Source organism: Anser cygnoides, chromosome 20 (assembly GCF_040182565.1).
Source record: "Anser cygnoides isolate HZ-2024a breed goose chromosome 20, Taihu_goose_T2T_genome, whole genome shotgun sequence".
NCBI classification, from domain to species: domain Eukaryota; kingdom Metazoa; phylum Chordata; class Aves; order Anseriformes; family Anatidae; genus Anser; species Anser cygnoides.
Window position 1 is genome coordinate 11455453 of NC_089892.1, and position 27873 is coordinate 11483325.

The following is a 27873-nucleotide window of genomic DNA, read 5'->3' on the forward strand; positions in this document are numbered from 1 at the left end:
AAAGTGTCTGTCAATAATAATTAAAAACAATTAGGAGTGTCCTCATTAGTGTTAACCTTTGCAACTAATAATTGCTGCCCGTTCCTCTTCCTTGGAAGAAAGGAGGTTAGTGTTTTAAAAAGGAAGCTGGATGGCTTCGAAACATGTATCAGGGCTTTTTAGTGTTAACTGTAGGGTTTGGTGCTTTTTTTTTTTTTTTTTGTATGTGTGGAAACCTATTTAGGAGAGACAGTTAAAGGCTTTTAGGTTTTTTAGGTTTAGAACTTGGGGATGTCTGAAGAGATGTCTGAAGAACAAAAAATGCTATCTTTTTAGCTTCACTTTTCATCTGATGCTCCTTTTCCAAATTGTAGTTCGATCTGCTAGACCTGCTGAGGCTTCTGTTCTGACAGTCACTGAGTAGCCAAAAAATGAGGACATGTAATAACATTCCCCCCCCCCCCACGTTTATCCTGAACAGTATTAGTTTTCTTCATCTTTGCAGGATTTATAAGCTTAAAAGAAGAAATTGCTGGCTTTCCAGAATGTTGTTTTAAATGTTGTTTTTAAACTCCCAAGTTTCCATTTCCATTAAAATGTTATTAACTGGGTGTAGGGGTGTTGACTGGTATCCTGGTTATAGCAGATCTCTTCTGAGGCTTGATGATCTGTGATAAGAGAGCAGCCAGCACTCAGTGCTGAGATGTGGTCAGTGGCTGATTCCACAGCAGTGAGTTATCAGCACTTCTGGGAGCGCGATGACTCGCTCCTTACCGCTCCCTCCACAGCAGTGACACATTTTATGGGAACAAAACACTTTTCTCTTTATCACTAAAAAAAATGTATGGTGCTGTTGGCTAAAATGAGGAAAAATAGCTTGGGCTGAAGGTTTGGGAGAAAAAATATTTTATGATGAAAATGTATTTTTTACTTTAATAGATTTGAAGAGAAGAACACAAGCCATGGGCAAGGGTGCATCAAGCTCAGCAGCTTCAGTAGCCTCTGACCATAACTGGTAGTGAATATGTATAGGGAGAGGGTGGAAAAAATCAGAAGGGGACGAGGGAGTGAGTGCCCTGCTGTCCTCCTCTTTGCATGTGCCTGACTTCATCGGTCAGCAGCTCGGAGTCCTCCTATGCCAAGGACTGTTTTGTCATCTTTGTGCTTAACGTTGAGGTCATACCCCATGCAACAGATGAGGAAACCATTAAAAGTGCTGCCAGTTACTTGCAAAAGGTTAACAATTGCTATATTTTTAGGCTTTTATTAATTTGAATTTCATTACCTGCATAAAAAGCAAGCTGTTAGTGTTATTTTTAGAATTGCCACTTCTGTAAAAATAGGTGCACTTTTCCTTGTAAAACAGGGGCGTATTGAAAGTATCTGATAATGCTTTCTGTATGTCTGAAGTGATGACCCATGTGCGTGAGCAGGCTGATGGTGTCAGATGCTCTCCTTGGCCACTGTACCACAGGAAGGGGTGTTTGTGCTCCCTGCACGGGTCATCTCGGCCAGCGAGATGGGCTAAGGATGTGCCCAAAGCTTGGCGACTTCTTGGTTAGATTTCATTTTTATTTGCTTCAGTTGGCCCCAGATCTGAAGAGCATCTTTTGCTCGCATGCCATGGACAATGCCTAAATTTTGTTGTTGTTCAGGTGTCTGTGTGCACTAAGTGGGAGAGAGAATGCGAGTGCCCCGTCGGGCTGCTGTGGGTGGGTTGGTGAGCAGCAGGTCTGGACTGGGGCAGCTGGTAAGCAACTTCCCCTTCTCCTCGCTGACAGAAAGTGCTCGTAAAATAAGAGGAAAGTGTTATTGGCTGTTCTGCTCGTACAAGCAAGCCTTTTATTTTAACGAGAGTGCATTTTGTTTGATCTGCGTTTTTTTGGGGGGATGATGAATTTTAGCCATTATGAAAACAAAACCCATGGTTATTTGTAAGGACTGCTTTATAAGAAGCATATGTGTGCTTTATTATTCTTTTGCTTGGAGTGTGGGGATTGTTTTCAGTTGGGAGGTTGCATTAGAAGAATGTGAACTTCTGACTCACTGAAAAATAGAGCGTGTATTAGCAAAATTGTGAGGTTTCCTATTATGTTTTCATAACTCAAATTTCTCAGAATGGAAGTGATCTCTTTTTGCCGTTAGTGAAAGAATGACTTTTACTGCCATTGAGAAAGAATGGATTTTTCTTCTAGAAAAAGTTGTATTGCATTTAATATACTTTTACTCTACCCACTATTCTTCATTCCCGCTTTTCTTCTCTCCAGAGTAGCAGCTTCTCTCTCTGAGGGTAATCTGCCTGTGGAACTCATTCTTCAGCCACGTTTCTGTTTGATGTCTAAATTTTGACTTTTTAATGATGACGTAGTCAACAGTAAGACCAAGGTGTGGCTAAACACGGTGATCCCAAGAAGGGGTCGACTCAGCTAATGGCATCTGAGGAATCCCAGCTTTCCTCTGGAAGAATCGAATGAGAAGCATGAAATTGGCTTTGAATGCTTAGTTGATTTGCAATAAGGGTTTGCAAAGATACTAGAGAAAATACAAATAGAGCTAACCCTGTGATACAATATTGCATGTTACCACATTAACGCAAGAGACCAAAACCAGAGGCTACAATTTTTGGAATTGCTGGCCTAAGCTGCTGCTTCTACACGCAAGGTCTGTCTGAAAGTTGAAGAACCTCCAGAAAATAAGCTCCCAGATGCTGAACCCCTCACAAAGTGATGCAAGATGTCTTCTGTTTAGTGAAACAAATACCTCATTTTAATTAAATAGAAACTTTCCCCTGTGCTTTTGATATGAAGAGAAAACTTCTGGGGGAACCTAACTTTTCAGTCTGGCCTATGAACCAAAGCATAAACTGATTTTGCAGTTCCAGTTGTTGCATGGAACACCATGTCGTGGTGGTGCGTTTGGTGAAGGCAACGCTTTGGTAATGATTCCAGCCAGGGGCACTTTATCTGCTGTAGCAACACCGCAGGGGCCGTCCAGCCAGGGCCCGTGCGCTGTGCCTACAGGCCTGCTCTCCTCTGGTGAGCAGGAGACAAAGACTGTCGTGTAAGAGGCTGCCAGGGCTGGAAGAAGAGCGTCAGAAACAGTCACAGCTGGTCAACAAGCTCGGGAGCAAGGAACCATTCTTGTTAAATGCAAATTCTGGCTACTGAAAATGAGCTGATGTTCATAATCAGGAGGCTACAAGTGAGGAGCTTGCTTGGTTTTGTTCTTTTTTTTTTTTTTTTAATCTCCTTTTTTTTTTCCTCCTGTCTGATGCGGATACTTCCATGGGCTGCAGAAGGTGAAGCCAGATGTGTGAATGAAGAACTGGAGGGACATGCAATGAATTCTTTTCCTTTGGTGAACCTAGACTCACAGACCTCCCAAAGGGCTAAATCTTTAATGTTAAAATTATAGGGGAGGTGTGTGGTGTATGGAGCTTTTAAGACTGCAGTTACTGCGTGTGGTTGCTTCCCTTTTGAGATCTGAAGCCTTCTGTGCGGTGAAGTTCAAAGCTCCGTCGATTAGAAAGCTGTAGCTAAAATTGGAAACTGAGCCAAAGGCTGGAGTCAGCCAGACATACCTTATTCAGACGGACCCTCTCCGTGTTGTTGCTTCATTGCCTTATTGTTTGAATTCAGCTAAACCAACATAGTTATACCTTTAAAAAGCATATTTGTCTTTTGCGGGAGACGCATTTAAGGAATGGTGGCTGGGCATGCTGAGTGTGTTTTGGAGCTCTGGAAATTGTGCTAAAGCGGAGCAATTTATTGCTTCTGAAATGAAATAGTTTTGTGACATTTGATCCTCTTGTAAATTTTGCACTGGAGATTTCAGTGGTGGGATATAATTAACATTTAAATTGGTTGGGCTCTTATGACAGCATTCCTCTGCCTGTCTGCAGACACTGGTACAGTCGACCTTTCCCTGTAAGCAAATAGCTCTGGGGAGCTTTTATTCTTAGTGGGAATCTACTGACTGCAGCTGGTGGGGATTCGGATGAATCACTGAGTGGTTACCCCTTAGTCATAGTGTGCTTGGAAGTGAACTGCTATCATTCCTGGAAATATCCATTTCTGCTAAGACAGAGACTCTGCCATGAGAAAGTGTAGAAGAGCCTATGAGCCCTTTGGTGCAGGTGCCTCTGAAATAGGAGTGGGCACTCTTGTGAGTGTAAAACCTCCCAGTCCCCAGGATAATTCTAATTTACATTTCAAAGTAATGTGCAGGGGAGGAGAAGGATGCATTGGAAGTTCGTCCTCAATTAAGGGGAATTTGAAGATCTGAACAGGAGATGGCGTGGACATTTGCTAGGCAGCTGATGGGGCGTTTTCCCTGCTGCCTCCATGACAGAGGCTCATATGTAAGCTAGGGACAGTGAGGTACAGCCAGGACAGCGAGAGGAAGAGAAGAGCTTTAGGAAGCCCTCCTCATCATGCTGGTGTTTGCTGCTGTAAACCTGAGCCCGAATGCTTAGAGCACCAGGCTTCCTTCCAGGCTCTGCAGCAAGAGAATTTCCCAAACTGGCTCCCAGGAGAGACTTTTAGCTGTGCGTGGGGAGCCTGGGGTGTGTTGCCTTCAACAGATCCACACTCTCATTCCAGTCCCTTGCAGTGTGTTGGTTGAACTCTAACTCTGGGGGAAGTACCGTGGGTGCTGGCTCCCAAGTGCTTCAGCAGCATCCACAGATATTCGCGTGCCCAAGATGAGCGCGAGCCCCACGGCCATAGCATATGGTGGCCCCTGACCTCACGGGAGCATCGTCAGTTTTGGGGCACGGAGGTGCAGCAGGAAGAGAGGGCAAACACGGCAGTTGCATGGTAGGCACCACCCTTGCTTTGGCACCAGCCTTGCTAGCATGGTTTCTCAGCTGTTTGGAACTCTGCCTTTCCGGCTGCTAGCTGAGTTGTTTGATTTTTCATTCCTTATGGGGAGAGTTCTTACTGGGGAAAACCGTGGTTTTATTACTTCTCCTCACCCACACCTATAACTTACTTGGTACAGCGTTGTGTCTGTTGAGCAAAACCCTTTGTGACATTTATATTCAAAAACAGAACTGAATGAGAATGGTGAAAAAAAGACTTTGGATTTGCAGAAGATGGTGGCTGTCCCAGCTGTGCTCTTGTATCCACATGAATGCAAAGCAAGCAGAGGTTGCATTTCATTGTGGATGAACAAGGAACTACAGTCCTTGTCACTCTTTGGAAAAATAAGGGCAAATTGTGGCTCTGCCATTAAAAGACATTTAGAACACGTGTTCTCAGTAAGAAATGCAGAATGGATCAGTGCGAAGGGCATGGATCGCTGCCGGCCCGCTGCTCAGGATGTTACATCCACCAAGGTCTGGTCAGCTCCGTGTCAGGATACTAAGTCCTGCCTCTGACTTCTGCAGCTTCTGATGTGCTGACTCCCCTTTGCTGGTCCTGCCTCTGAAACTGAGGAAGGTCGATTGCTGCGTTAGCCTGGCTGACAGGTCATCTTTGAGCTGGGTGCACCCGGGCTGAAACATGGCGATTACTCCAAAAGGAGCAGCGAAAAGCAGGAAGCTGCTGAAGCTGGGCAGGGAACGTGCCCTTGGGAACGTGCTTCCTAGGGGCGCTGTGGGCAGGGGGCCTCTTGTCGTGTGAACGTCTCAGTGGTTTGGGGGAGATTTCCCCATTTCATTGACAGGTGTGTTGGAGGCCTCATCTCCCGCTCGTGCTGCTGACACAGTGATGGAGCATCTCTTGAAAGGTGAGTCAGGGACATCGCGGCTGGACCAGAGTGTTGCAGTAACATGATCCTAGCTCTTCTGCTGCTGCCCTTTTTTTTTTTTTTTTTTTTAAGAAAGCAACCATATCTATTTTGACAGGTGACCATAAATTCTAGTTTTATGATGTCTTTACCTACTCCACTGCTTATGTCCCATATTAAGTATCTCTCCCCACACCCTATGATAAATTCAGGTAAAGAACAAATTTCTGAAAAAAGCCTCCTACAAAGCAAAAGGAGAATGGCACTCCCGTTTCCCACTGGCTAATACCCAGTGCATATAACATGCTTTTTAAAAATAGTACAGCATTTTACCTTCTGTATCTTTATTCTTTATTGTATCTACTTTCTCGTAGGTTATCTTTTTTTTTCTTTTTTCTTTTTTTTTTAATACAACACAGAACACAGAATTTCACAATGTGCATTATATAGTACCTGTATATTCTAAAATTGTTTTGGTATATTTCAAATATTATTTCAGATAGGCAGGAGAAATTCCGTATGGAATCGTTTTCGGAAGTTCAAAAATATTTAAACAAGATTGGAATGTTTATGCTGTGTGCACTTGTTAAAAGTGGGCACAATAAAAACACTTAGAAGGTGTGAAAATCTAAAATTTCCTATTGAGGAATTTTGTTTCTTTTCAGTTAAGTCAACTTGTTCTTAGAGATCAAACATTTGTCTGAAGAGAATGTTTCTGTGCATTTTTTGCATAATCAAAGTGATGTTTCTGTTCCCTATCAGCCTTCTCTTCTACAAATCCAGCATGCATTTGATCTGAGCCACAGACACTTTCCTGAAAAAAAATTGAGGCAAAGTAGATTTTGATAAGAGATTTTGATTAATTCTTAATCCACGTAGTATAATATTTTTTGGATTTCTGTTGCAATCATGACATTTAAATAACCCGTGACACTGCTGAAACAGGGGGTTGCTGAATATCGCTCTGCTCACTCCTCTCCCTCTGCCAATTTGTAGATTGCCTGTACATCTACAGATCTTTATTCTTAAGTGCAAACAGACCAGGTGCATTTCTGTTGACATGGAAGTGTCTGGAACCGTTGTTTTCCTTTCAGAAAAATATCTCAAATGTTTTTGCAGATTGATGAGAGTTTTCACAGAAGATGGATTTCAGGGATTTATTGCAGGGGCTCACAGAACAATGGATAGTACTAAAAATTCACTGATTGTTTAGTGCGGTATTGTACATTTTGCATATTTTGTTGTATATTTCATTAAACATTTATTAAAATCCTGTTAATTTTCAAGGCAAAGGTGTAAGCTCTCCGCCTAAAGAAGGTTTAAGCATTTGCATGTTGGTCTCGACCTTCCTTGTCCTTCCTATCCAGGAATTTCAGCTGTAATTGACTACCTAATATGATCCTGCATTTCAATCACATAATCCCCTTTTTCTTTTTTTCTTTTTTTCTTTTTTCTTTTCCTTTTTTCTTCTACTTTTTGCATCCTCTGTCTCTTAATTCATTGACTGTAATTCTTCCAGGTCTCAGGCCATGGGGCGTTCAATGGCTTTTGACACAAAGCAAAAGTGTTGAGAGATTTTTCACTGGTAAATTCTTCCTCTGGGGTTTGATGTCTCACTTTCCCTATGTGAGACACACAAGTAGCCTCAGTCAGAAAGTGGATTTGTCTTGCCAGGGCATTTCAGCAGAATCGGTGAATAATACAGCAGAATTTTGCAAGGATGCAATAGCAAAACCACTGCTTTACCTCACCAGCCTGCAGGCACATTTTTTGTTGTGATCCCAGCAGGTTTTGAGTGATCTTATGCACAAAGGAAAAAGAGAGAATGAACAGAAAGCAGTTTATGGCTTTCCTCAAAGACACTTTTCTAACTCAAAAATATAAGCCTTGTGGTTTATATGGTTTTGAAATGTAACCACAGATATTGAGAACTGGAAAAGATCTGATTTACCATCTCCTTCAAATTTGGTACCAGATTCAGGGCAGAGGAAGTTTATTTTTGTAATGAAAAATATTAAAAGGAAATATGTTAATATCTTTAAAATAAATAAATAAATAAAAAGCAGGAACATTTTTGGAGAAACTATCATATGAAAAAAATCTAGGTCACTTGTGCCTTGATGGAGTATGTGTAGATGTGTCTCTGCAACCTCCACCAAAGTAATCTTGTAATCTTGTTTTGGTGAAGCTCTACTAGACGTTTAATGGTGCACAACTCCCTTTCTTTGGAGCAGCAAAAGATCAATGTCAGACTACAGGCTTCGTCTCCAAGCTTGATCTCGGAACTGAATGGGGTTCGCTGTCTGGGACATGTCTCAGCTTCTCTAGTTTGCGAGCTGGGTAGATCTGGCCATGCTTGGCAGCTCGTGGCTGGCAGCAGAGAGAGGTGATGCCCTCCCACTCACCACACTGTCTTTTTTTTCATGCTGTTTGATATGGCCCCATCCTTCTTTAGTTTGTTTTGCTCATTGAATGACCCATTTGCTAATAGTTGGGTACCTCTTCGTTATGTAAGAGTCTCTGTAGGATTTAACTTTTCTTCAAAAAGGAAGATTCTTGATGTTCTTGATATGTAGAATGTAAAGGTATTTTTCTGGCCTCCGGGACCTATCCTTGCTTTTGCAAACACTGTTCTGTAATCATTTTAATATGTCTATCAACCTTTATCTTAGTAATTGCTGTTTCTTGCTCCTACTGCTGTGGCTGGAGGTTGGTCCAATATTTTCCTGTTCTTGTCCCCTGATTTGAGCCCAGATGCATTTGTGGTTCAGTTACGACCATTTGGTTTTCAGATGCTTTGCTTTGTTCTTTTTTCCCTTCTATTTCTTCCTCTCTCCCTTTTGCATTGAGCAATCGTCTGCTCTCCCCATTTGCTCTGGAAAGCTTATGAAACTCCTCATAAGGCCCTTGTCCTTCATCCTTGGATATCTTGGCATTAGTTTCTTGCTGTTTCTCCAGTCCTTTCTCAGATGTGGGTGAGCAGGGTCTTGTCTGGTATTCCGATGGGAGCTTAACAGTACTGTTACTGCCAAAGACAGTTGTTCTCACTCTTTCTGGGTGCCTGGAGAGCCAAGGGGAGTCCAGTCCCCAGAGAGGTCCTGCTGGAGCATGAAAAGAGGAATTTTTCTTCATTTCTTTCAGCAGCCAAAATGATGCGGGCCTTCCCATCCACATCTTCTTTCCTAGCTTGAGGTTGCGAGGTACAACAGCTCAAGGTCCAGTGTGAACTGTAGCGGCTTTCCCCTCTGGTGGGGCTGGCAAAAGAAGAGTGGTGCTTTGTGCTCTCGTTTGTTTGGCTCTAGCAGTGTCTGCTTGCCAGTTGTTTGTTACGTAGCGCCTCTGACCGTGTTTCATCCCCAGGTACTTCCAAGGTTTTGCCTGGTAAGGGAAGAAACCAAACCGTTTGGACGTCAGCATGCTGCGGTGCTGGCTCGGTACTTTCTCTCCTTGTTTAATCCCCGCTCTGGAGAATCACCTGGGAGATGCCTCCCCGCTATGCACAGAGCAGCGCGGGAGCGAGCCCTTCACGTGCGGCTGAGCAGCCGGAGGAGCAGCCGCAGGCGCGAGGGGCTCCGCTCCCAACCCTGGCTGCCCCAGCACCGCGGGGAAGTCACCCTGCTGGGGGTACCTCTACTCCCAGGGCCCGGGAGGGATGGGCGACGCTGTTTCCCACTCACCTGTGCCTGCACAGTAGCACGCTGGCAAGATACTGCAGTGTTTAAAAGCGACTGGAGGGATGGTTTTCATGCGAGTGTGTATTGAAATAAGGGCGAGGTTGGATTTCAGCAACAGGGAGGTAAGGTAGGAAAAAATCACGTAAGAGCAGGGCTTGTTTTGTTGATTGAGGTTTAGAAAGCGTTTTAACCAGTTGAATTATTGGCTGTATCTGAAGTAAAACACTGCTTTCCTAACTGCTCTCATTTCCTGTATCATTCCAGCTTGTTCGCTGCATTAATTGGAGTTCAGATTTACAGTGTATTTGGTTACACACTGGGCTGCATTCTCTTTTTTTTTTTCCTTGTGTGTATAAATTCTTTGGGAGTTGGGCCAAGCGGAGAGCGTATGTATGCACACACACACACATGGGCTGAATTTCACTGTTAGTTGCTAATTTTGTGGGGAAAAGGGATCTGGATTTTTTTCTGTTTTCTTGTAAAAAGAGACTTTCCTTTTTCCAAAGAAGAGGCAGCAGCTGAGAACAGCCAGTGTTCAGAGAGTTCAAGATTTCAGAGCAGCAAGAGATGAGAGAAAATAGTATCTTATGAATTGTAAATGTGGCATTTTCAATTTGGCTGGTGTTTCCCAGAGGTTAGTGGATAATGGAAATGCTATCGTTCTCCTGGCTCAACCAATAATCAGCTTGCTACTTAAAATATTTTATAAATACTGTGCTTCAGAGTTGAGTTGGATGAGGTAGAGCTTTTCACAGTTGAAGTAGCTTTTTGTGACCTGAAATATGAAGTGAGAGGGGATACTAAACGAGAAACCTAGCGTTTTGAAACAAGTTATTTAGGAACTGTAGAAGGCAGAAGGTGATTTAAAGGATGTTTCCTTTTCAGTTGAACATTTTTCTTTTGGCTTTGTGAAAACATACGAAGAGGTGCACTATATGTGTGAGGAGTGTTTTTTGAGAACTTGTAGATTTTCAAATTCACTCTTCATGTGTAAACTGTTGATAACCTGTAGAGGATTTCCATTCAGAATATTGTGAGTCAAAGTTTTTAAGCAAATGACCATTAATTAAATAGAACCAGGTATTAAAAATGTTACTGCTTTTAAAATTAAATATTCCTAATCATTTAATTCAGAAATAATGATATGATGAATAATATTGGTATGATGAGTAATAGTAGGTACAAAATAACCGGATGCCAGTTTTCAAATACCTAGGTAAAAAGAAAAAGAGAATAATTCCAAACAACCTTCTTCTGAAACATTTGATCACCCGTTATTTTTTATGCTTGACACTAATCCCAGCAACATTTCACCTTTCCCCCTTCCTCAAGCACCACCTCAGCTGCATGCTGTCAGGGCACAGCCTGCTCCCGGGCTGACGTGGGCGAGTTCGGCTCCTGCTCGCCGGGGCTGGCCAAGCAGAGCTCAGCTCCCAAAAAAAGTCACCCACTGCCTCTACCATCCACAGGGCGCAATGAGATTTGCACCTTAGAGCCATTTCATTAAAAGTTTGTGCGTGTTGATAATTCCTTTACAGGCTGCGAAAGACGCTTACTTTTCTGGGACTGTTTTGTTTTAATATTAAAAAGAGAGAGCTGGCGGGGACACCACTGTGGCTGTATTTGATGCATAGCAGCAGCATGATTTAGTTGTAAATGCACTGATACAGATTTCAGTATTTGAGCCGGTGTGGGTGTTTAGTTAAAGCCATGCATGGATGGTGTCTGTTATTTTGTTAGGATCTCAGAGTGAGGGGTTTTAGCACTTTAATCCTGACTGACAGTTGGAAGGTTGGTGGTTTCAAACACAGTGGCACAGAGTAGCTGATTTCTCTTCAGTCAAACAATGCACCAGTGTGTCTAGGCTGCCTGTACAGAGCCAATAAATCTGTTTTGTTTTGTTTTTCTCCCCCCTTTCTCTCTCTCCCTTTCTCTCTTTCTTCCCCCTCCTCCAGGCCAGGACCCACTCCTACTGCTGAAAACCCTCCAGCTTCTCTGGACAAAGAAAGAGATGAAGAAGGTAAGGCTGTGTAGCTGAGCCTCCCCTCCTCGCTGCGGTTAATAACTGCATGCAGAGCATGTCCAGACGCAGAATGCTTAGGTCAGACCTGCAATTCTTCATGATTGCTTTCAGTTCCAGCACACAGGGAAAGAGCCTGTGCATTTGCAGCAAGAAGTGAAAAGGTAGCTCTGTGTGATGTGAAGCAGTGAAGGGACTCCTATAAAAGAGCTGAAGTTTACAGGGCTGAGTTACAGGCGAAAAAAAATAATCAAAGTTGCTTTTGTTTTCTTTTAAACACGTTTTTGTCCATTATATTGAGTGTCTTGGGGGAGAGGGAAGAATATTTCTAGTAGCTGAAAAAGTAAGGGTTGAAATCAATAGAAAAAGTGCATTTTGCCAAGTGGAATGATATCAAAACCTTTGTGCTCAGGATTTTTTTTTACCCTTTTTTTGGTTTGGTTTAGTTTTGCCTTTTAGAGTGGTGAATGCAATTTACATTGCCTCTCTAAAATTAGTGATATATTTTTATACAGCACCCTATGGGCTCTACGTGGAGATTTCTCAGAGGGAGTAAAATAGACTTCATCTAAATTTGGGTGCTTGCAAACTAACAAAAACACTAGATGTATCCGCTTGGTGGTGAGTTTCCCATGTTTGACTCTGTGCTGTTCAGGCATGTTCATAGATGAAATGTTCGTTTCTAAAAGACCCCAAAGCCAACAGCTCACCACGTAGCTGTGGAATGTGTCCTGTGTGAAACGGCTGCCGTGGCTATGTTGGTGTACGTGCTCCATCCTAGGTATCTGAAGTGTTTAGTCATTGTCCTTGTCTGGCGCACTGAGACTTTCCATTGCCGATAGTCTGTGGTTCCCAGCCTGAATAATTAAACAACTGGAAACCCAGTGTGAGAGGTGCCTTTCCAAATGGTCCGTCACTGACATAAACTTGAGCTCAGCAACTTGGAAGCTTTGAGCTTTCTATCAAGTTTTGTTAGAGTTGGTGGAAAAAAAATATTATTTGTTAGGTCTTGAGGGCAGTTAATCCCGCAGAACAACAGTAGGAAATAATAATCATCAAAATCTCTATGCTGTGTACCCTGGGATGTGTGTGGATTGTGAAGAAAAATACTCTGAAAAAGACAAAGCATCCCGTCGATGTGTCCTTGGGCAGAGAGCACCGCAGCTTTTCTGCTGAGGGTGGAAAAGCTTGAGGATCCCCATGAGTCATGCTGGCAGCTCCGCTCATTGAGTTTGCTCGCTTCTGGACCGATCACCCCAGGAAGATGCATGGTTTTGCAAAGCACGCGCGCTGAGGCTTCACAGCAGGGCAGGCCCTGTCCTCTTAGTGCCCATCCTTCAGCCTGTGCTGCCTGCCTGCAGGCGTGGGCAGCACCGCGGCTCTGAGCCCCGGGGATGTGTTTCTGAAGCAGGAGGAAAGTCATTTCGGAGAGATGAGGAAGCGGCGCGGTGAGACCAGGCGGTGGCACGGCAGCAGCTGGTTCTAAGGTGGGGAGCCCAGGACGAATGTCCCCAGTGGTTTCTGACATGTGCCTGTCACACTAGCACTAAGATGCCCTGATCTTCAGACATGTGCACCCACAGCAATGCACTTTTTTCAGGAGTACCTGCTGCCCTGCCTTCTGTGTGTAACTCAGTGCCTGGTGCTGCTCTTGTCCTAAGCACACCAGTATCTGACATTCCAGTTAAAATAAACGAGGGAAGTTGACTTAAATAGAGCACAGCCTGCTTCATTGACATTTAAATGGCAGGGAGCTGCTTTACCTTTTGCTGTGTGGGAGTGTAAGTCAATACTGTCTATTAACTGGTGTGAATCAGTCATCTCCATTAGATGATACCTGTCAGTCTCAAATCAGTGCACATCATCAGAAAGAGGGTACCTGTCCCTGATGTGACCTCAGTCCTGGAACATGGTTATAGGAAGTAATCATTTCCTACATAAGAATGATAGTTTTGCGATAACAGATGCATCAGCACACTGCCCTGAGCTGTGAAATAAGGGATCAAAACAGAATGAAGGAGTGTGTAGTTTGAGCATCAGCAAAATTTTCCTATTCCCATGATCTGTCGGGCTGCAGAAATCCCCCAAGGAGCATTCCCTGCCATGGGAATCAATTGAAATGGAAATGGCAATTACATGTTTAAGAGGAATCCTTCTCTGGCAGAGAGAGGAGCCAGGCAGCACAGCACTCTTTCCTCTCTGATTTAGGTGTCTCATGCGTTTTTATTTTTATTTTTTTTCATTGGTTGGTCATTTCCCCTCAAACAACACATACCATAATTGAAGTCTTCAGATTGCTAGGAAGTTTTGGAGAAGGCTTTGCCCCTGTTTAAAAGTGGAGTAGGACGAAGCCTAGATGTGTTGTCAATACTCTTGCCAGTTGTGTAAGTGTTTGGAGATGCTCTGCGTGTGAAAGCAGACTTGGGCTTTTGCAGGACGTGGTGTCTGCTGGCAACCGTCCTGCCAAAGCCCAGGCTCTGGTTCCAGCTGAAGGAGGAGCTGAGTGGTGTGGTGAAAGCTCTTGTTCAGTCTAAATGTGCTGAAGTGGGGCTTTGGGGAAAAAAGGAAAAAAAGAGAGGCCATTTATAAACAGTGCAATTTAGTTGGCCAGTTGCTTTGTTTTCCTTTGGCTGTTGTGTTGGATATTTGTGGTTGGATAAGATCTTGCCTTCTCCTTCTGCAGAATCTTGCAGTGAAGTTGGAGCCCTATGTTTAACATTGCAAATTCTTACCACAGTGAAACATACTTACAGGGAGAAAACTGTTATCTAAAGTCACATCTTTGTTAGTCATCAGCTTTTTCTTACTGCATTTGATAATCTAGTGAGAAGGAAACCGTTTCTGTCATAAACGATAGGTTTTGTGGTTTTTCCCAACATGAAAGACACTATGGAAAATAACTGTCTTCCAGTAAATATTGTTGATGAATAAAAAAAGAACAAATTCGTTGGCAAATTTTCTGTAGATTTTCTTTTGTTTTTTCATGCCATTCTTCAAAGTTTATGTTGTTTCCATTGGAAGCCATGACTGAAGCCATCATATACAGTAAATTACAAGTGCTGGCTGCAGGCAGGAATGAGCATCTTTTGGATTTTGCTTTTTAGCCAGAAAAGAAAGAGAGCAGCTGCTCTTAGTGATTTCTTGTTTTCTGTCTCTGCTTTTGCCTTGCTCCACGCCAGTACATGTACCATGCAGTGAAAGGTCCTGTGTGGGTACTGAAGGATGCCACTTCTTCACCCTGCCAACCCTCCGAGCGCCTTGGAAACTACTTCTAATGTAAACATTATAAAGATATTGCTCAGTACTGCTAATTTATCACTTCTACCAGATGGGTAGTAAGTAGCCTATTAACATTCACAAAGTGAGTGTACAATTCCTGCACATTTCTAAACACATCACCCTGGGATTCCTAAGATTTATGGCGTGATGCTTTCCCAAGTTCCAAGCCCCTTCCTACGGCCTTTAGTTCTGCTGAGGTGTGCAGTGCCCGCCGTGTGGAGGCAGCAGGCAGCCTACAGCAAATACCTTGCTCGGATAGGTTTGGAGCAAAGAATAGATTTACATTTATAGTATTGCAGTACGACAGGGTGTGAACTTGGATCTTCCTTTCTTTTTATTCCTGTATGTAAAATCCAAACTATTTCAATGCTCCCAAATATTGAGGAGCCATTGTGGCTGAAGTGGGTATAAGGTCAAATATGAAAATTTGTGGTACAGGAGGAGGGGCTTATCTGAGTTATTACTTGCAGGTCTCTTAGAAGATGAGTAGGTTTTTGAGCCCAGTTATCTACCTTCAGTATCACTATTTTCTTAATAACACCCCTTTTTCCAGCTCACTTCTTTTCTGCCCCTCCCCCAGATCCCAAGCCCCTTTGTCTGCTCCACGGAACAACTTCTCTGTCTTTATGGGATAATTAGTGTGGACAATTGCTGCTTTTCCCATTGGGTTTGAGGTGCAGTGAGCCATGAAGGAATCTGTAATGACATGAAAAGTCACTGGAGGCGCGGATGGTGGCTGAATAGCAACAGTTACCTCTCTGAATAGATTAAATTAAAAAAAATAAAGCTTTGTGTACAGCCGGGGGAAGGGAGGATTCACTAATCTTTTTGTACATGACAATGTGGTTTTGTATCTCAGCAGCTCAAGGAAGAAATCAGGCGGGGCTTTGCAGGACTGGAGGACCCATTGGCAGGACTCCTGGACATACTGGAGAGCAGCAGCGATTGGAAGGGGAAAGGGCATTCCCTTGGGTATTACATCACCAGTGAGTTGCAGCTTTGGATGAAAGAGCATCCTGCTGTTCAACAGGTTAGAAAATGAGAGAGCAAGAGAGCCTGGGGAAAGGAGAGGGCAATTGATTTTGATGTCCCTCAAGTGTTCCCAATTGCACTTCGTTCTGTAGTCTAGTGTCTTCTCTGTAGCCTCATAGAAAGGTAGTGTGACAAGGTGTGAAATTCTTACTGAGATGTTGCGATCTAGTGATTCTGGCCTGAAAATGAAATAACATTAGAAACTATGATGTGAGACCTCTGTTTCCCCTTCCAAGCTGGGATTTCCATCTTTCCAGTTCAAAGCACTTTGATCAAGCATGGGTCTTACAGCCTTTGCTGGGCTGGAGGCTTTCCCACTGGAACTCACATCACTGCTGTCAGGATAAACCCAGTTGCAGTAATCTGCTCTGCATATTCTTACAGTTCTGCAAATAGAAGCCAGTTACCGTATGATTGCTTAACTCTTACCATCTGGTGGGGAGCTTTTATCATTGGGAATGCAGAAAATGGTAACAGTACAACTTTTCAGCAGCTGAATGATTAGCTTTGTAATTTTGGGTCATCAGATTTTACATCCTAATGTTTGCCATTCCTTATGCCTTCATGTATTCTGACGTCCCAAGATTTCCCTTTTTTATATGGTTTTACCTCTGAACTGCTTACAGTTTTACTTTAACAATTTTACTTTACATACTTTTATATGTGTTGTTTCATTTCCCATTCTTCCAAGTGGTTCTTTTTAGACTTTGAGCTGTGTTTAGATTCTCAAAGAGCACTACCATTACAGTATCTGCAAAGTGCAGTGAAGTGCTACTGGCACTGAAATTCCTGTGTCATAAGAGAATGGTCATAGAAGAACACAAGGATTAATACTTGTGTCTGTGCATCTTGCTACAATGCTTTTGCTTTTCCTGTTGTTCCTGCACCCAGGAGCAAGCCTGGGAATGAAAGCTGAATTCTTAGGCTTGATAGGTGAGATGTCCCTTGAGGGGAGTTGCTGGATTCAAAGAATTTCTTCTGGGAACTAGAGGGGAGAATTTCTAAATAGCTGTGTTAGTAAAAGAGGGCATTTTTCCAGTTTCGTATTTTACTTTTGCACAAGGCCATATGCCTTTTCCAGAATTATCCTGCAAACATTTAATGTTTTTAAATTGGATGCTGTGAAAAAAATGTGTATCATATTGTTCTGATTTCTGCTTGCAGACTCCATGGGGAAATTGGAGAATCCCTTCCCAAGAAATTGGCTTCTTCCACTGTTTAAACAAGCTGCATTTTCAACTGCCATTGAATTGTAGCCATCTTTACTAAATCTGTGTTTGATTTCTTTTTTTTTTTTTTTTAATAGTCTGGCATGAAGCTGAAGAAGCTGCAGACCCGTGTACTCAGAATACTAGCCCAGTGCCCAGCTAATCTTCTTGACCCTCTGATTAGCATTTACCAGCTCCATACAGCAGACCGGAACTATTTGCTTGGACATGTCAGTCATCTTTATCACAGGGGCGATTACAAAGAGGTGGGTCATGTCTTTCAAATAAATTTACCTTCCCAGCTCTCTAGTTCTCTGTTAAGGTCTGTGTCCTTTTTTGGATGCATTTCAATGTGAATTCCATTTCATCACAGCAGCTGCACACTGTGAATGGTACAGCTTAGCATGGTCTTCTTATGTACAAGAGTAGACTGTGTTCAACCTAATTTTTTCTAATGGCTGAATACAGAATACTAGCGAGTCCTTCCTCTAACCCTTTTTTGACCTTTGAAAGTGATAGGTTAATAGGGTTTAATTTGGAGAATTTAAGAGGATAGATGTATTCTTTTTTTTCCTTGTCCTTGGCAAGAAAAGAAGGGATTTTAGTAGTTGGTCATAGACCTGCTGTGCTATCTCCAGTCTGCCTGCAGCGAGAAGGGGTTGGAAAATCTCTACTCCCACATGATTACTCTAAGCAAAGGGTTCTCAGCTTGAGGAGGTTCTTGAATCTTATGTGTGTGTGTTATAACTCATGTATTTGAGTTTGAGTGACTGACACTGGCAGAAGTTTGCTAAAACCAGGATTTGGTATGCTTACCCTGTAGTTTAGGTTTCTTATAGCATCTCTGGCATCACCATTTGCTGATATCCTTGAGAGTGTTTTCAGGAGCAAAATACGATACTGTTAATTTTTCTTATATTTTGCTTTAAAAAAAAAAAAGAAGTTTGTATGTTTGTTTTCTCAAAGGGAAATAGTTTGCTTTGACAGTGTAAAGCAGCCTGATCTTGCTTAGCAAAAGAAAAACATCAAATAGCATTTTTATAAGTCCTATTCTTCAGTAAAGCTCAATTCCAAAGTAAGGTCGTAGAATTCCATTATTTCTGATTTTTTGAAAGTAGAAAATAAGCTATTTCATGTGTGATTAGAAGTTCATAGGTAGCTACTTGAAATATACTTTTTGGTCAGTAAGACTTGAACATGAGTGTTTGAAAATCCTAACAGAAGTATATTATTTGACTATATTTAAATGTGATTTTTAAATCCATGTCTTCAAATATATTTATTATTGTCTTTTAGAAATGCAGTTCTTTCTAGATCTGGTTTTGGAAAGCTCCAAATTTTTGGTGGAATTTGTTTTTCAGTTCTTTTTTCCACAAAAAAGCTCATTTGCTAGTCATTCCAAGTGTGAAGAACAGGAAAGCTCCATTTGTGATTACCCTCAGCCATGACTTTCTTCTAGTGTTGTTTTGTTGCCAGAAGGATGAATAGAATTATCTTCGAGAATAACAGGAAATCTTTTATTCCCCTCGGGGACTGATCATACCTAATTTCACAGCAACTAACCCCCCCCAAAATGGAACAAAAATGGAACTAGGGCTCTGAACATTTACAATGGACTGTGGCCTGTCTCTTTTCTTCCTGTTCTTCCCCATCTTTCAGTTGGGGCAGTAAAGCAGGTTCAAGTGCAAGTTTTTTCGCTCGTGTCTCATCTGAGAGGACAGAAGCCCTTATAATTCCTTGCTCTTATTATTTGTTTTCTAGCCCACATGCCACATTTACTATAAGGCACCAGACTTATTCTAGATTATTTATTATTCCATTTAACTCTTTTGATACATTTTATTCTATTGTGTTTGAATCCTAGAAGTCACAGCTTTGATCCATGTGTTGAGATTCCTTTCCCTCACAAAAGTTTTGGAGAAAGATCACTTCAGAAAACAAGATCCCAGAGTTCCCTGTGGACAGGCATGGCAGTTATGTGTTTCTGAAGCTGCTCTGGGCCTGCCTGTACTAACTCCATGTTAATAGCAGAACTGGTCAGAAGCTGAACCAGTTTGTTAATCACACCGGCCTAAAGTTCTGCAGTTGAGCTAAGCTGCTGCTTCTTGCTCATGAACCGGAGCGCAGCCTCCCATAGTGGTAGACCTTCCACGTGTCAGGGTGCAAGTGTCGTGGGGGTGTCAGTTCATAATGGGAAGAAAGATCATCATTTGTGTGGAGACAGTGGTACATTTGTTGGAAGATGGTGAAGGTGGAGGTAATCTTTTATTCCAATATAATAGCATAAAAGAGTGGCTGTTTTTAGGAGGCACCTGATTGAGATGTGGGATTGAGTTAGCTGGCCAGCGGATGGCAGTATTTCTCTCATGACACACAACAAACTGATGAAGCGACAATTAAAATAAAAACCAGGGACATAAAAGTGGGGTTTCTTTGGAGGTGTCTGGCAGGTTTGGCGTTTTCATCCATTCTTTTGTGAACGGGGTTTGCAGCTGCTGGAGTAATATGGCATGGGGCCTTGCATGACACTCCAGAGCAGTGAAGAGCACTTCTGAGTCCTCTCCTCATGGCTCACAGAACATGAAAACTCCTGTTCTAGAGGAGAATCTGGACAGAGGGGTTGTAATGTCCATGTCTGGGCAGCTCCATCCGAAATAGCTGCAGTTCCATCTGAAATACCTGCAGCTTCATCTCCTTTTAGGGTGGGTTGGGAAGCCCCAAGGCTGCAGGCTGAGGCCGGCCGTGAGGCTCCGTGCATTGGGCAGGACCGGGGCGGCCGGCGGCACCACAGCCTTTCATCGGTGGCTCCTCGGGCATGCGGCCCCAAGTGCCGGTGGATGGCTTTGTGGGAAGGGCGATGGCTGCTGGTGGGGCCTGGACAATGTGGGGATTCAGCAGACCGGGGGTAATGCAGTGCGAGTGAGTCTGTAAGAGGCCCTGAATAGGCCAGGCTGTGCTTGAGAAGAATGAGGGGTAGGCAGAAGGCAAGCTAGTGTTTCATGGTCATCTTATGTTACACTTCAGCCTTTCAAAGAGTGTCTGGGGCTGGTTGAATGAACCTCTCTTGCACTGCGAATGCGGGAGGCTAAAGACAAAGGAGACTCTTGTCACTCGCAGGCCTCTTTCGGGAATAAAAGCCATTGTCACATGAACAGGGGCAGTCTGGCAGGCTGTGCATGCTTCAGTGCCCCATGATATCGCTAAGTCTCGGCAGAAATCACATTCAGGGCCCTGTCAGCTTTGATTAGCGGGGTCTCATGACTTAATGTGCTGCGATATTTCATGTCTAAGGGTGGCGGCTGTCTTTCTGTGGAATGAATGCCCTCTATTGTCCACTGAGTTATTTTATTTACATTTTTTTAAACAGCTTATAAAGGTAAAAAGATAGCTGTGCTTAAAAAAAAATCAAATTCCTTTGCTTCTGGATCAGTAGTGAGTGCTGCTCGGGTCAGATACAGTGAAACTTGTTTTCACAGTCAGCATCAAAGTTCTTGTCTTGTTTAACAGCTTTATAGTAAATTCTGAACAGGTGGCAGTGGAGCTGGGTTTAGGAAGGAAACAATAAATAATCTTTTTAGCCTCTGACAACCAGAAATATTCCTGGGCCTGAGAGAGCTCCCACTCCAACTTCTCTCTGCCAGTGACTACCAGTGTGTCTTTCCCCCTTCATCAGTTTGTTTCATAAACAAGAACACATAAACAAGATCACATAAACAAGAACACAGGTCTAGCTTATTAGTGCAACAGGGAGTATTTACTTTTTAACAAGTTGTTGTTGCTCATCCTGACTTCTCCCTTTTCAAAAGCTGAGTGTATTATTCTACTAACGTTTCATTTGTTAATTTATAAAAATAGGGAAGGTTGATTCTCCATATTAAGTTCAGTAAATATTTGCTGTTTCAATTTGAATAGTGTGGGTTATCTTATTAAAAAAATAAGTTGTTAAAATTTGTCATAAAATAAGTTGGAGTAGCCACAGGAAAAGCTCCATAGACACAGAATACAAAGTTTTTGTCAGCAACACATACTAATACAGAAATAGTTTGATAATTCAATAGGAAGAGCAGCCGACCAAAGAGCTAAACTTAAAGGAATACAAATATGCTAAGGTCAGGAAATGCATAGCTCAATCAGCAACATGACCTTATTTTTTTTCTGTAGCAATGTTTTGAACACTGTTTCAGGGATGTTACTGCTTGTAGTTCTACTTCATAGTGGTGCTTGAGTACACATGTATTTTTGCAAATCTGTCAATATACATCAGTGTTAAAATTGACTGATCACCATAACGGATGTTCAGATTTTAGATTTCTTCACTCTGAACTTTTTGAGCTATTCTCAGGACAGTGAAAAGTCTCTGATTTTGCTTCCTTCCCCGATTCCCCACTTAAATTGCAAAGGTTTGTTCATTTCATATGGTATTTGCACACGTTTATATAAAAAGTGTGCACTTGATTTCATTGTTTCTTTTAAATTAAAAATATTTGATAAGGAAACCAAGGAAAATGTAACAAGGGATGTTTCTCATGCAGAGATGATGGTGTCAGTCTCAGCCTCTTTTCTTATCAACTTAATCTACTGCTTTAGTTGCACATTGTCTGCAAGATGCATTGCCACTTGAACAGAGGTAGCCAACCTGCAGGCCATAGGCAACTCCATAGTCTGTTCCCAGACACCATATCTTCTGGAGCCACTTTCTGCTGCTGGCATCTGTCTGCTGAAGTGGTTGGGAAGGAGCTTGAATGTTGCTGGGAAATAATAATTCAGATGGTAGTACTCTGCTTCTGCTGCAATTATTACTGGGCTCTCGTCAAGCAAGGAGAGAGCTCTCTGAGAAGAGGTGTCAATGTGCAGCAGACCTACCCATACAGAGAGTCTGGATCTGGAGAATCTGGTGAAGGTGGGTGGCCTGAGTACACAGGAAACTTGGGCAGTGCTGTAGAGGATCTTTAAGTTGTGAGGGTGCACTGACGAGTTAAACAAGGTTTAAAACTGCTTTGAGTGACCTGAGGAAGACAAATCACTGCAGTGTTTGTTTTAGATCCCTCTTCACTTCACCTGTATTCACACGTATTCCAGCCTTGACTTCTACTTCTCTTTCTCTTCCTCAAATTCTTTACATATGACTAACACATCACCACTTACTTTTGACTGTCTCACCCCTTATAAAATATGGTCAGGCTCTTTTGAAAGTAGACCTGGTAAATCTCATGTTTTTCTTGTTTCTGAAGATCTGCCCAAAGACAGCTGTGTATATTGTGTGCTCTTTAAGCAGGAAGTAATTAAACATATAACCTGATGTCATATACTATGCAGTGATGCATTGTGAGAGTTTGAGCAAAGTTGATTAGCCACAAGTTTGAAAGGAGTGATTCCAAAAACACAAAACAGATGTTCCCAATGATTAATAAGTGATGTGCCTTTTACTCAATTATTTCTACCATTATTATGTATCTACACTTTGATCACAATGATTTGTCTTAGACATGACATTGGATCCTCCTCTGCAAATCTCACTCTGTTGTTTGGTCTGTTATATGGGTTTTCAGAAATTCCTTCACCATTGGTTTAGAAATACTACCGTAAGTGAGGCATATTTACCTTTGTGTTGTCTCAACTTGCTTAGAGCAAGGCTAAGTAATGCAGGAGTCATCAGAAACCATTTGTGTCTGTCCTTCATCATCACTCCAAGCAGTGTTACTAGCAAAAGGTTATTCCTCTGATGCTAACCCCACCGTGGGAAAATTGCCTAAATTGTCAGTGTAGACACCACCCAAGTGCACATGCCCTTGCAGATAAGATCTTGTGTGGCTTCCTGCGCTTCATACTGTATATGGAAAGAATAGTCATTTTTAGATGAGACAGAGCCAAATGCATTCAAAACAAGTAGAGAGAATCAGGTATTGGTGCATGTGTGTTTGCCTAGAAGCAGTCATCATTTTCTCATATTCTTGTTTTTGCAGTTGCATGACTAGAAAAGTGGTCTCTCGGTGCAGTGGCAGCTGCGGTGCTCATGGCTTGGCCTGAATGCATCAAGTTCGTGTAACTTCCCCCATGCTGTGGTCAGTGCACCTCCACACTTTTTAGATATAAATTAAAGTATTTTTGTCCACCTTTGAATTCTTTCCCATGCGCATCCAGCCCTCCTTCACTGCATTTTTTGAGACTTTATCCTCAGTAAGCAAAACAGCAACAAAATGTCCAAACATGATCTTCCCTTTCCCGATAATTAAAGAATGATCTAAAGCTCCCTGAAAACAATCAGAAGGCTCATAAACACTGAGGAGATTTGAATCAGGTGGTGGGTCATCTCCTTTTTTCCTGTACTGCTAAGCAGTGGCTTCATCGTGTACCTGTCCCCTGTATGTTTGGGGAATGAAAGGAAAGAGAGAGATCCAGCTTTGGGGCCAGGGCTGGGGCGGGAGTGTTGTAATATAGGTTAAACACTTGTATGTGTTATTTCTTTGCTTTTATTAGATTGCATTCTAGGAACTCGCTCTGTTTGACATAGTTTTGTGAACAGACTATTTGTATCACATAATCACCTGTCAGGACTGTAACACATTCTCTTTCATAGATTGACGGAGGGCGGATAGACTGTCTTAATAAATTGACAGTATGTTGGAGTTCACCAGAGCTTTTCGGTGTTCTTGTGCAGTAGCTGTTTTTTGCTTTTGTTTGTCAGCTGGTGAAGTGGGGGAGGCATCTGCTGTTCAGGATTTTGGTTGCCTTGCCGTTCCAACCTGAGTTTGAAGATCTGTAGCTAGACTAACATGACTGCTAGCTTCCAGCTACCCTGGCTAGTCTCCTAGCACAGCTTGGACAGTGCAATTGCATATGGGGAAACGTTTGTTGGGTGGGAAGGGGGATTCTCAGCATTTCAATTAGAGTGTGCTGTCTGCCTAATTGAAGTGTTTGTTTTCTAACTATAAAATGAGTCTATGAATGAGGTGTTGCTTTTCTGGAGATTTTATCATCTATAAACAGACTGTTAAAAATAGGGTCGTTTTACACAAAACTTGTTTGTGGAGTGAAACAATTCAAAACATGATAATAACAAAACAGAATCTTAAAATAGCCTAAAGTTGAGACCACAGACACAGCTGCCAAGCACTTTCATCTTTATTACAGTTACTCATATCTCTTCTCTTATTATTTCTATTGTAAACATGCTGATTTTATCTAAGTTGTCCTCGCTATTCAGCCAGCCAGCCCATGTAGCTGCACCCTGCAATCCAGACTGGTTGTTTGTTCCTAAGGCCTGGGTCAGGCATCACCTTCCACGCTTTGCTTTGTGCACGGGAAAGGCTGCTGCCCCGCCACCGATGGCACTCCCGCTGCAGGAGGCTACTGCCACCGACCACCGGCAGCAGTTTGTCTGACTGCTCCATCACCTGCTGTAATCGGATGATGTTAAAACGGTGTTAAGAACCAGCTCACGTGAATTGCTTGAAGTGGGTGAGTGTTGGTGGCAGGACAGTGTTCCTTTGGCCTGTAGCAGCAATGGTGGCGTGAGGTGGGTCTGCCACAGCGGGGTTTGGAAGGTGCCGTTTCTCCACACGCTGGCTACATGGATAATCATTGCCCTCCACCCTGTGCAGAGCAGTATACACATCCAGCAAAAGAGGTAAACCTAGCCTAACACAGCGTGTGTTCATCTGATTAGGTCACCCGTACTGTTAATAGAGATAGAGATAAAACTATGCCATTTAGATAACAGTTCTGCAATTAGATTAATCTGAACATGCCTGTGAACATTAAAAAGCTATTAGGGAAACAACTGTGTGCTTGCATGCTAAAACTAAGAGATTACTTGTTTAATAAAAGATACAAATGAGATCAAATGGTGAAACAAGATTTTGAGAGTTTTTTTTTTATTTGGCCAGCTGAGATAGCTCGGAAGAGGAAAAAAAAAAAACAGCCATTGAAGTTTTGGAGACACAAAACCCTTCTTCAAGTCCAGAACAGATGTAGCAACATTCAGCTTATGTACAACTTGAGAATAATTTCTCTGCTTGCACTTTATGATGTTAATCTGATAATTTGAGAGAAAAGGTACTTGATGCTCGTGGAGCAGAATAGCACATTTGGCCTTAAACTGGTGGATTTAGTTATCAGGTCTGGAGTGAGAGAGAAAATTTGTTGCAGAATTAGCTGGGCTGAGACATTATTATGTGACTTTCTATTCAATATCTGATTTGCATCACACAGTCTTTATATTAACGTCAGTTCCTGGTTTTGTCACTTAAAGTTCTTCTCATAATTTCTCTTTTTGATCAAACATGGACAGTGTTTTGTAAAAAATAAATAAATAAATAAATGTATTCCCCCTGATAACTGGGCATCGTTATTCTGCTGGACAGTCAGAATGAACTTAGGTGGTGTCTGTTGGTTATTTGCTTTTGTATACAGTCTTTGATGCAGTGGATGTAAAACACACATAAATTTTCCAAAAGGTAATGCTATCCACAGCTTCTGCTGCCTCCTACCCCCTCTTAGGTTATTTCTCTTGTTAAATTTTTCTGTAAAGGTTTCGTGCAGTGAGGGTTAACAGTGAGGTTTGTATTGGGGGGGGGGGGCAGGGAGGCATTTTTTACTTTATTATCTTTGTTTACATATTCTAACATGTAACAGTTCAAAGAAAAAACAATTAAAAAACCACAACCATCATACTCTTGATCTCTTTCTCTCAAAGCAAAATGAATAACAATATCAGACAAACCTGTTGAAGAGAGTAATTTTCCTGTAAGGCCTAACCAATTGTTTTTATCCTCATCGGAATAAATAGGCATTTGTGATCTATGTTGATGAAATACTCTGTTTCTTTGTCTGTTGCTTAGCGTTACAAGCATGCTGCAGGAGGGTCAGAGGTGCAGCACTATCAAACTTAGGTTTCAACCATCTTGGAAAACACAGCCTAACTTTTTGCTAGGTCATGTGAAGGACACTTGATTAAAGCCTCCTTGTTACATAGTTAACAATTATGTTAGTACTAATATGTAAATGTGTTAGAAGGCTCCTTGCTCTTACTACATCATTTACTGGAAGAACGCACTATACTAAAGAAAGTCATTACATGCTTATTTTTTATTTGAGATCCAAGTGTTCTCACACATACAGAAATTAAACACTGCTAACAGCTTAAAATCCTAATTAGTTTGTGTGCCTCCTGTGCAATGCACAGTTAGATATTAATATATTTCACAGAATCACAGAATGGCTGAGGTTGGAAGGGACCTCTGAAGATCATCTAGTCCAACCCCCCTGCCAAGCAGGATCACCTAGAGCACCTTGCACAGGATGGCATCCAGGTGGGGTTTGAATATCTCCAGAGAAGGAGATGCACAACCTCTCTGGGCAACCTGTCCCAGTGCTCTGTCACCCTCCCAGTAATGAAGTGCCCCCTCATACCAGTAAAGAAGTGCCCCCTCATATTGAGCCGCAACCTCCTGTGCTTCAGTTTGTGCCCACTGCCTCTCGTCCTGTTGCTGGGCACAACTGACGAGAGACTGGCTCCATCCTCTCGACACCCTCCCCTCAGGAATTTATATACATTATTGAGGTCTCCCCTCAGTCTCCTCTTCTCCAGGCTAAACAGGCCCAGCTTTCTCAGTCTGTCCTTGTGCGACAGGTGCTCCAGTCCTCTAATCATCTCTGTAGCCCTCCTCTGGACTCGCTCCAGGAGCTCTATGTCCCTCTTGTACTGGGGAGCCCAGAACTGGGCACAGTACTCCAGGTGAGGCCTCACCAGGGCTAAGCAGAGGGGCAGGATCTCCCCCCTTGACCTGCTGGCAACACTCTTCTGAATGCACTCCAGGATACCGTCGGCCTTCTTGGCCACAAGGGCACATTGCTGGCTCACGGTTAACCTGCTGTCCAGCAGGAATCCCAGGTCCTACCCCTCAGAGCTGCTTTCCAGCAGGTCAGCCCCCAACCTGTACTGGTACTTGGGGTTATTCCTCCCTAGGTGCAGGACCCTGCATTTGCCTTTGTTGAACTTCATGAGGTTCCTCTCGTCCCAACCCTCCAGCCTGTCAAGGTCCCTCTGAAAGGCAGCGCAGCCCTCTGGGGTATCAGCCACTCCTCTGAACTCCAGGCTGAACAACCCCAACTCCCTCAGCCTGTCTTCATAGGAGAGGTGCTCCAGCCCCTTGATCATCCTCGTGGTCTCCTCTGGACTCGTTCTAATATTTCCATGTCCTTCTTGTGCTGGGGGCCGCAGAGCTGAACTCAGGGCTCCAAGTGATGAGCCTTAGTACATTCAGAGGTCTGGAGCTAGGCAGAAATTATACAAGCTAAGACCTATTGATTTGAGATTCTTTCAAATATGAGTAGTTTTCACAAAATAAAACTATTTTACAAAACTTAAAGGCACTGCAAGATGTATATTCAAGTTAATTCAGAAAAGTATAATGGGTCAGGATTTTTTACAATTATATTGCTAGAAAATATCCTTCATATCTAAGTTTGTCCAAGCACTTTACTTTCTCTCTCTCTTTCTGCCAGACAACCTGATCTTTAGTTTTTATGCCAGGGTATGCTACTGCTCTTCACAATATGCAACGCTGCCAGGACTGTTCTTGTACATTTCTAAGTGGACTGTATGTGGTCAAATGTTTATACTTGAAAACACAACAGAAATAATTATCACATTAAAACTTTCTATAGTAGCATATATACTTAACTTTGGAATAACACCTGTTTATCCACTGTGTTTTCTTTTCCTAAATACACTCTTTTTTTTTTCTCTCTCTAGGCAGCCATACTGAGTATTAAGCTAAAATTACAGCCAGATCAAGATGTGGAGAAGGTGAGTCATTTCCTCTGCATGCCTCTCTGTCTTCAGATCCACCTTTTGTTATGCAGCACATCCATGAAGGCCCTCCAAGTTATGATGTGTTTCACTTGAGGCTTTATCTTGTTTGCAAGAAGTCATTCTGCTGCATTGCTA

The 27873-nt window shown here is 42.6% G+C and overlaps 1 protein-coding gene across 28 annotated transcripts in view; it reads left to right on the forward strand.

The window, feature by feature from the left end:
• Nucleotides 1–27873, forward strand: part of EXD3 (exonuclease 3'-5' domain containing 3) — a 300821-nt gene that overhangs the window by 83770 nt on the left and 189178 nt on the right. For 14 of the 28 annotated variants that reach the window (XR_010826103.1, XR_010826104.1, XM_066980892.1 and 11 more), the window contains 4 exons: nucleotides 11339–11403; nucleotides 15542–15712; nucleotides 17021–17188; nucleotides 27679–27732. Coding sequence is in view for 26 of the 28 variants with exons in the window: in XM_066980892.1 (XP_066836993.1) it covers nucleotides 11339–11403; nucleotides 15542–15712; nucleotides 17021–17188; nucleotides 27679–27732 (458 nt within the window). In the remaining 2 variants the exon portion in view is untranslated. Of the gene's footprint in view, nucleotides 1–11338; nucleotides 11404–15541; nucleotides 15713–17020; nucleotides 17189–27678; nucleotides 27733–27873 lie in introns of those variants that run through there. The other 14 variants (XM_066980902.1, XM_066980901.1, XM_066980903.1 and 11 more) reach the window with 5 other exon arrangements.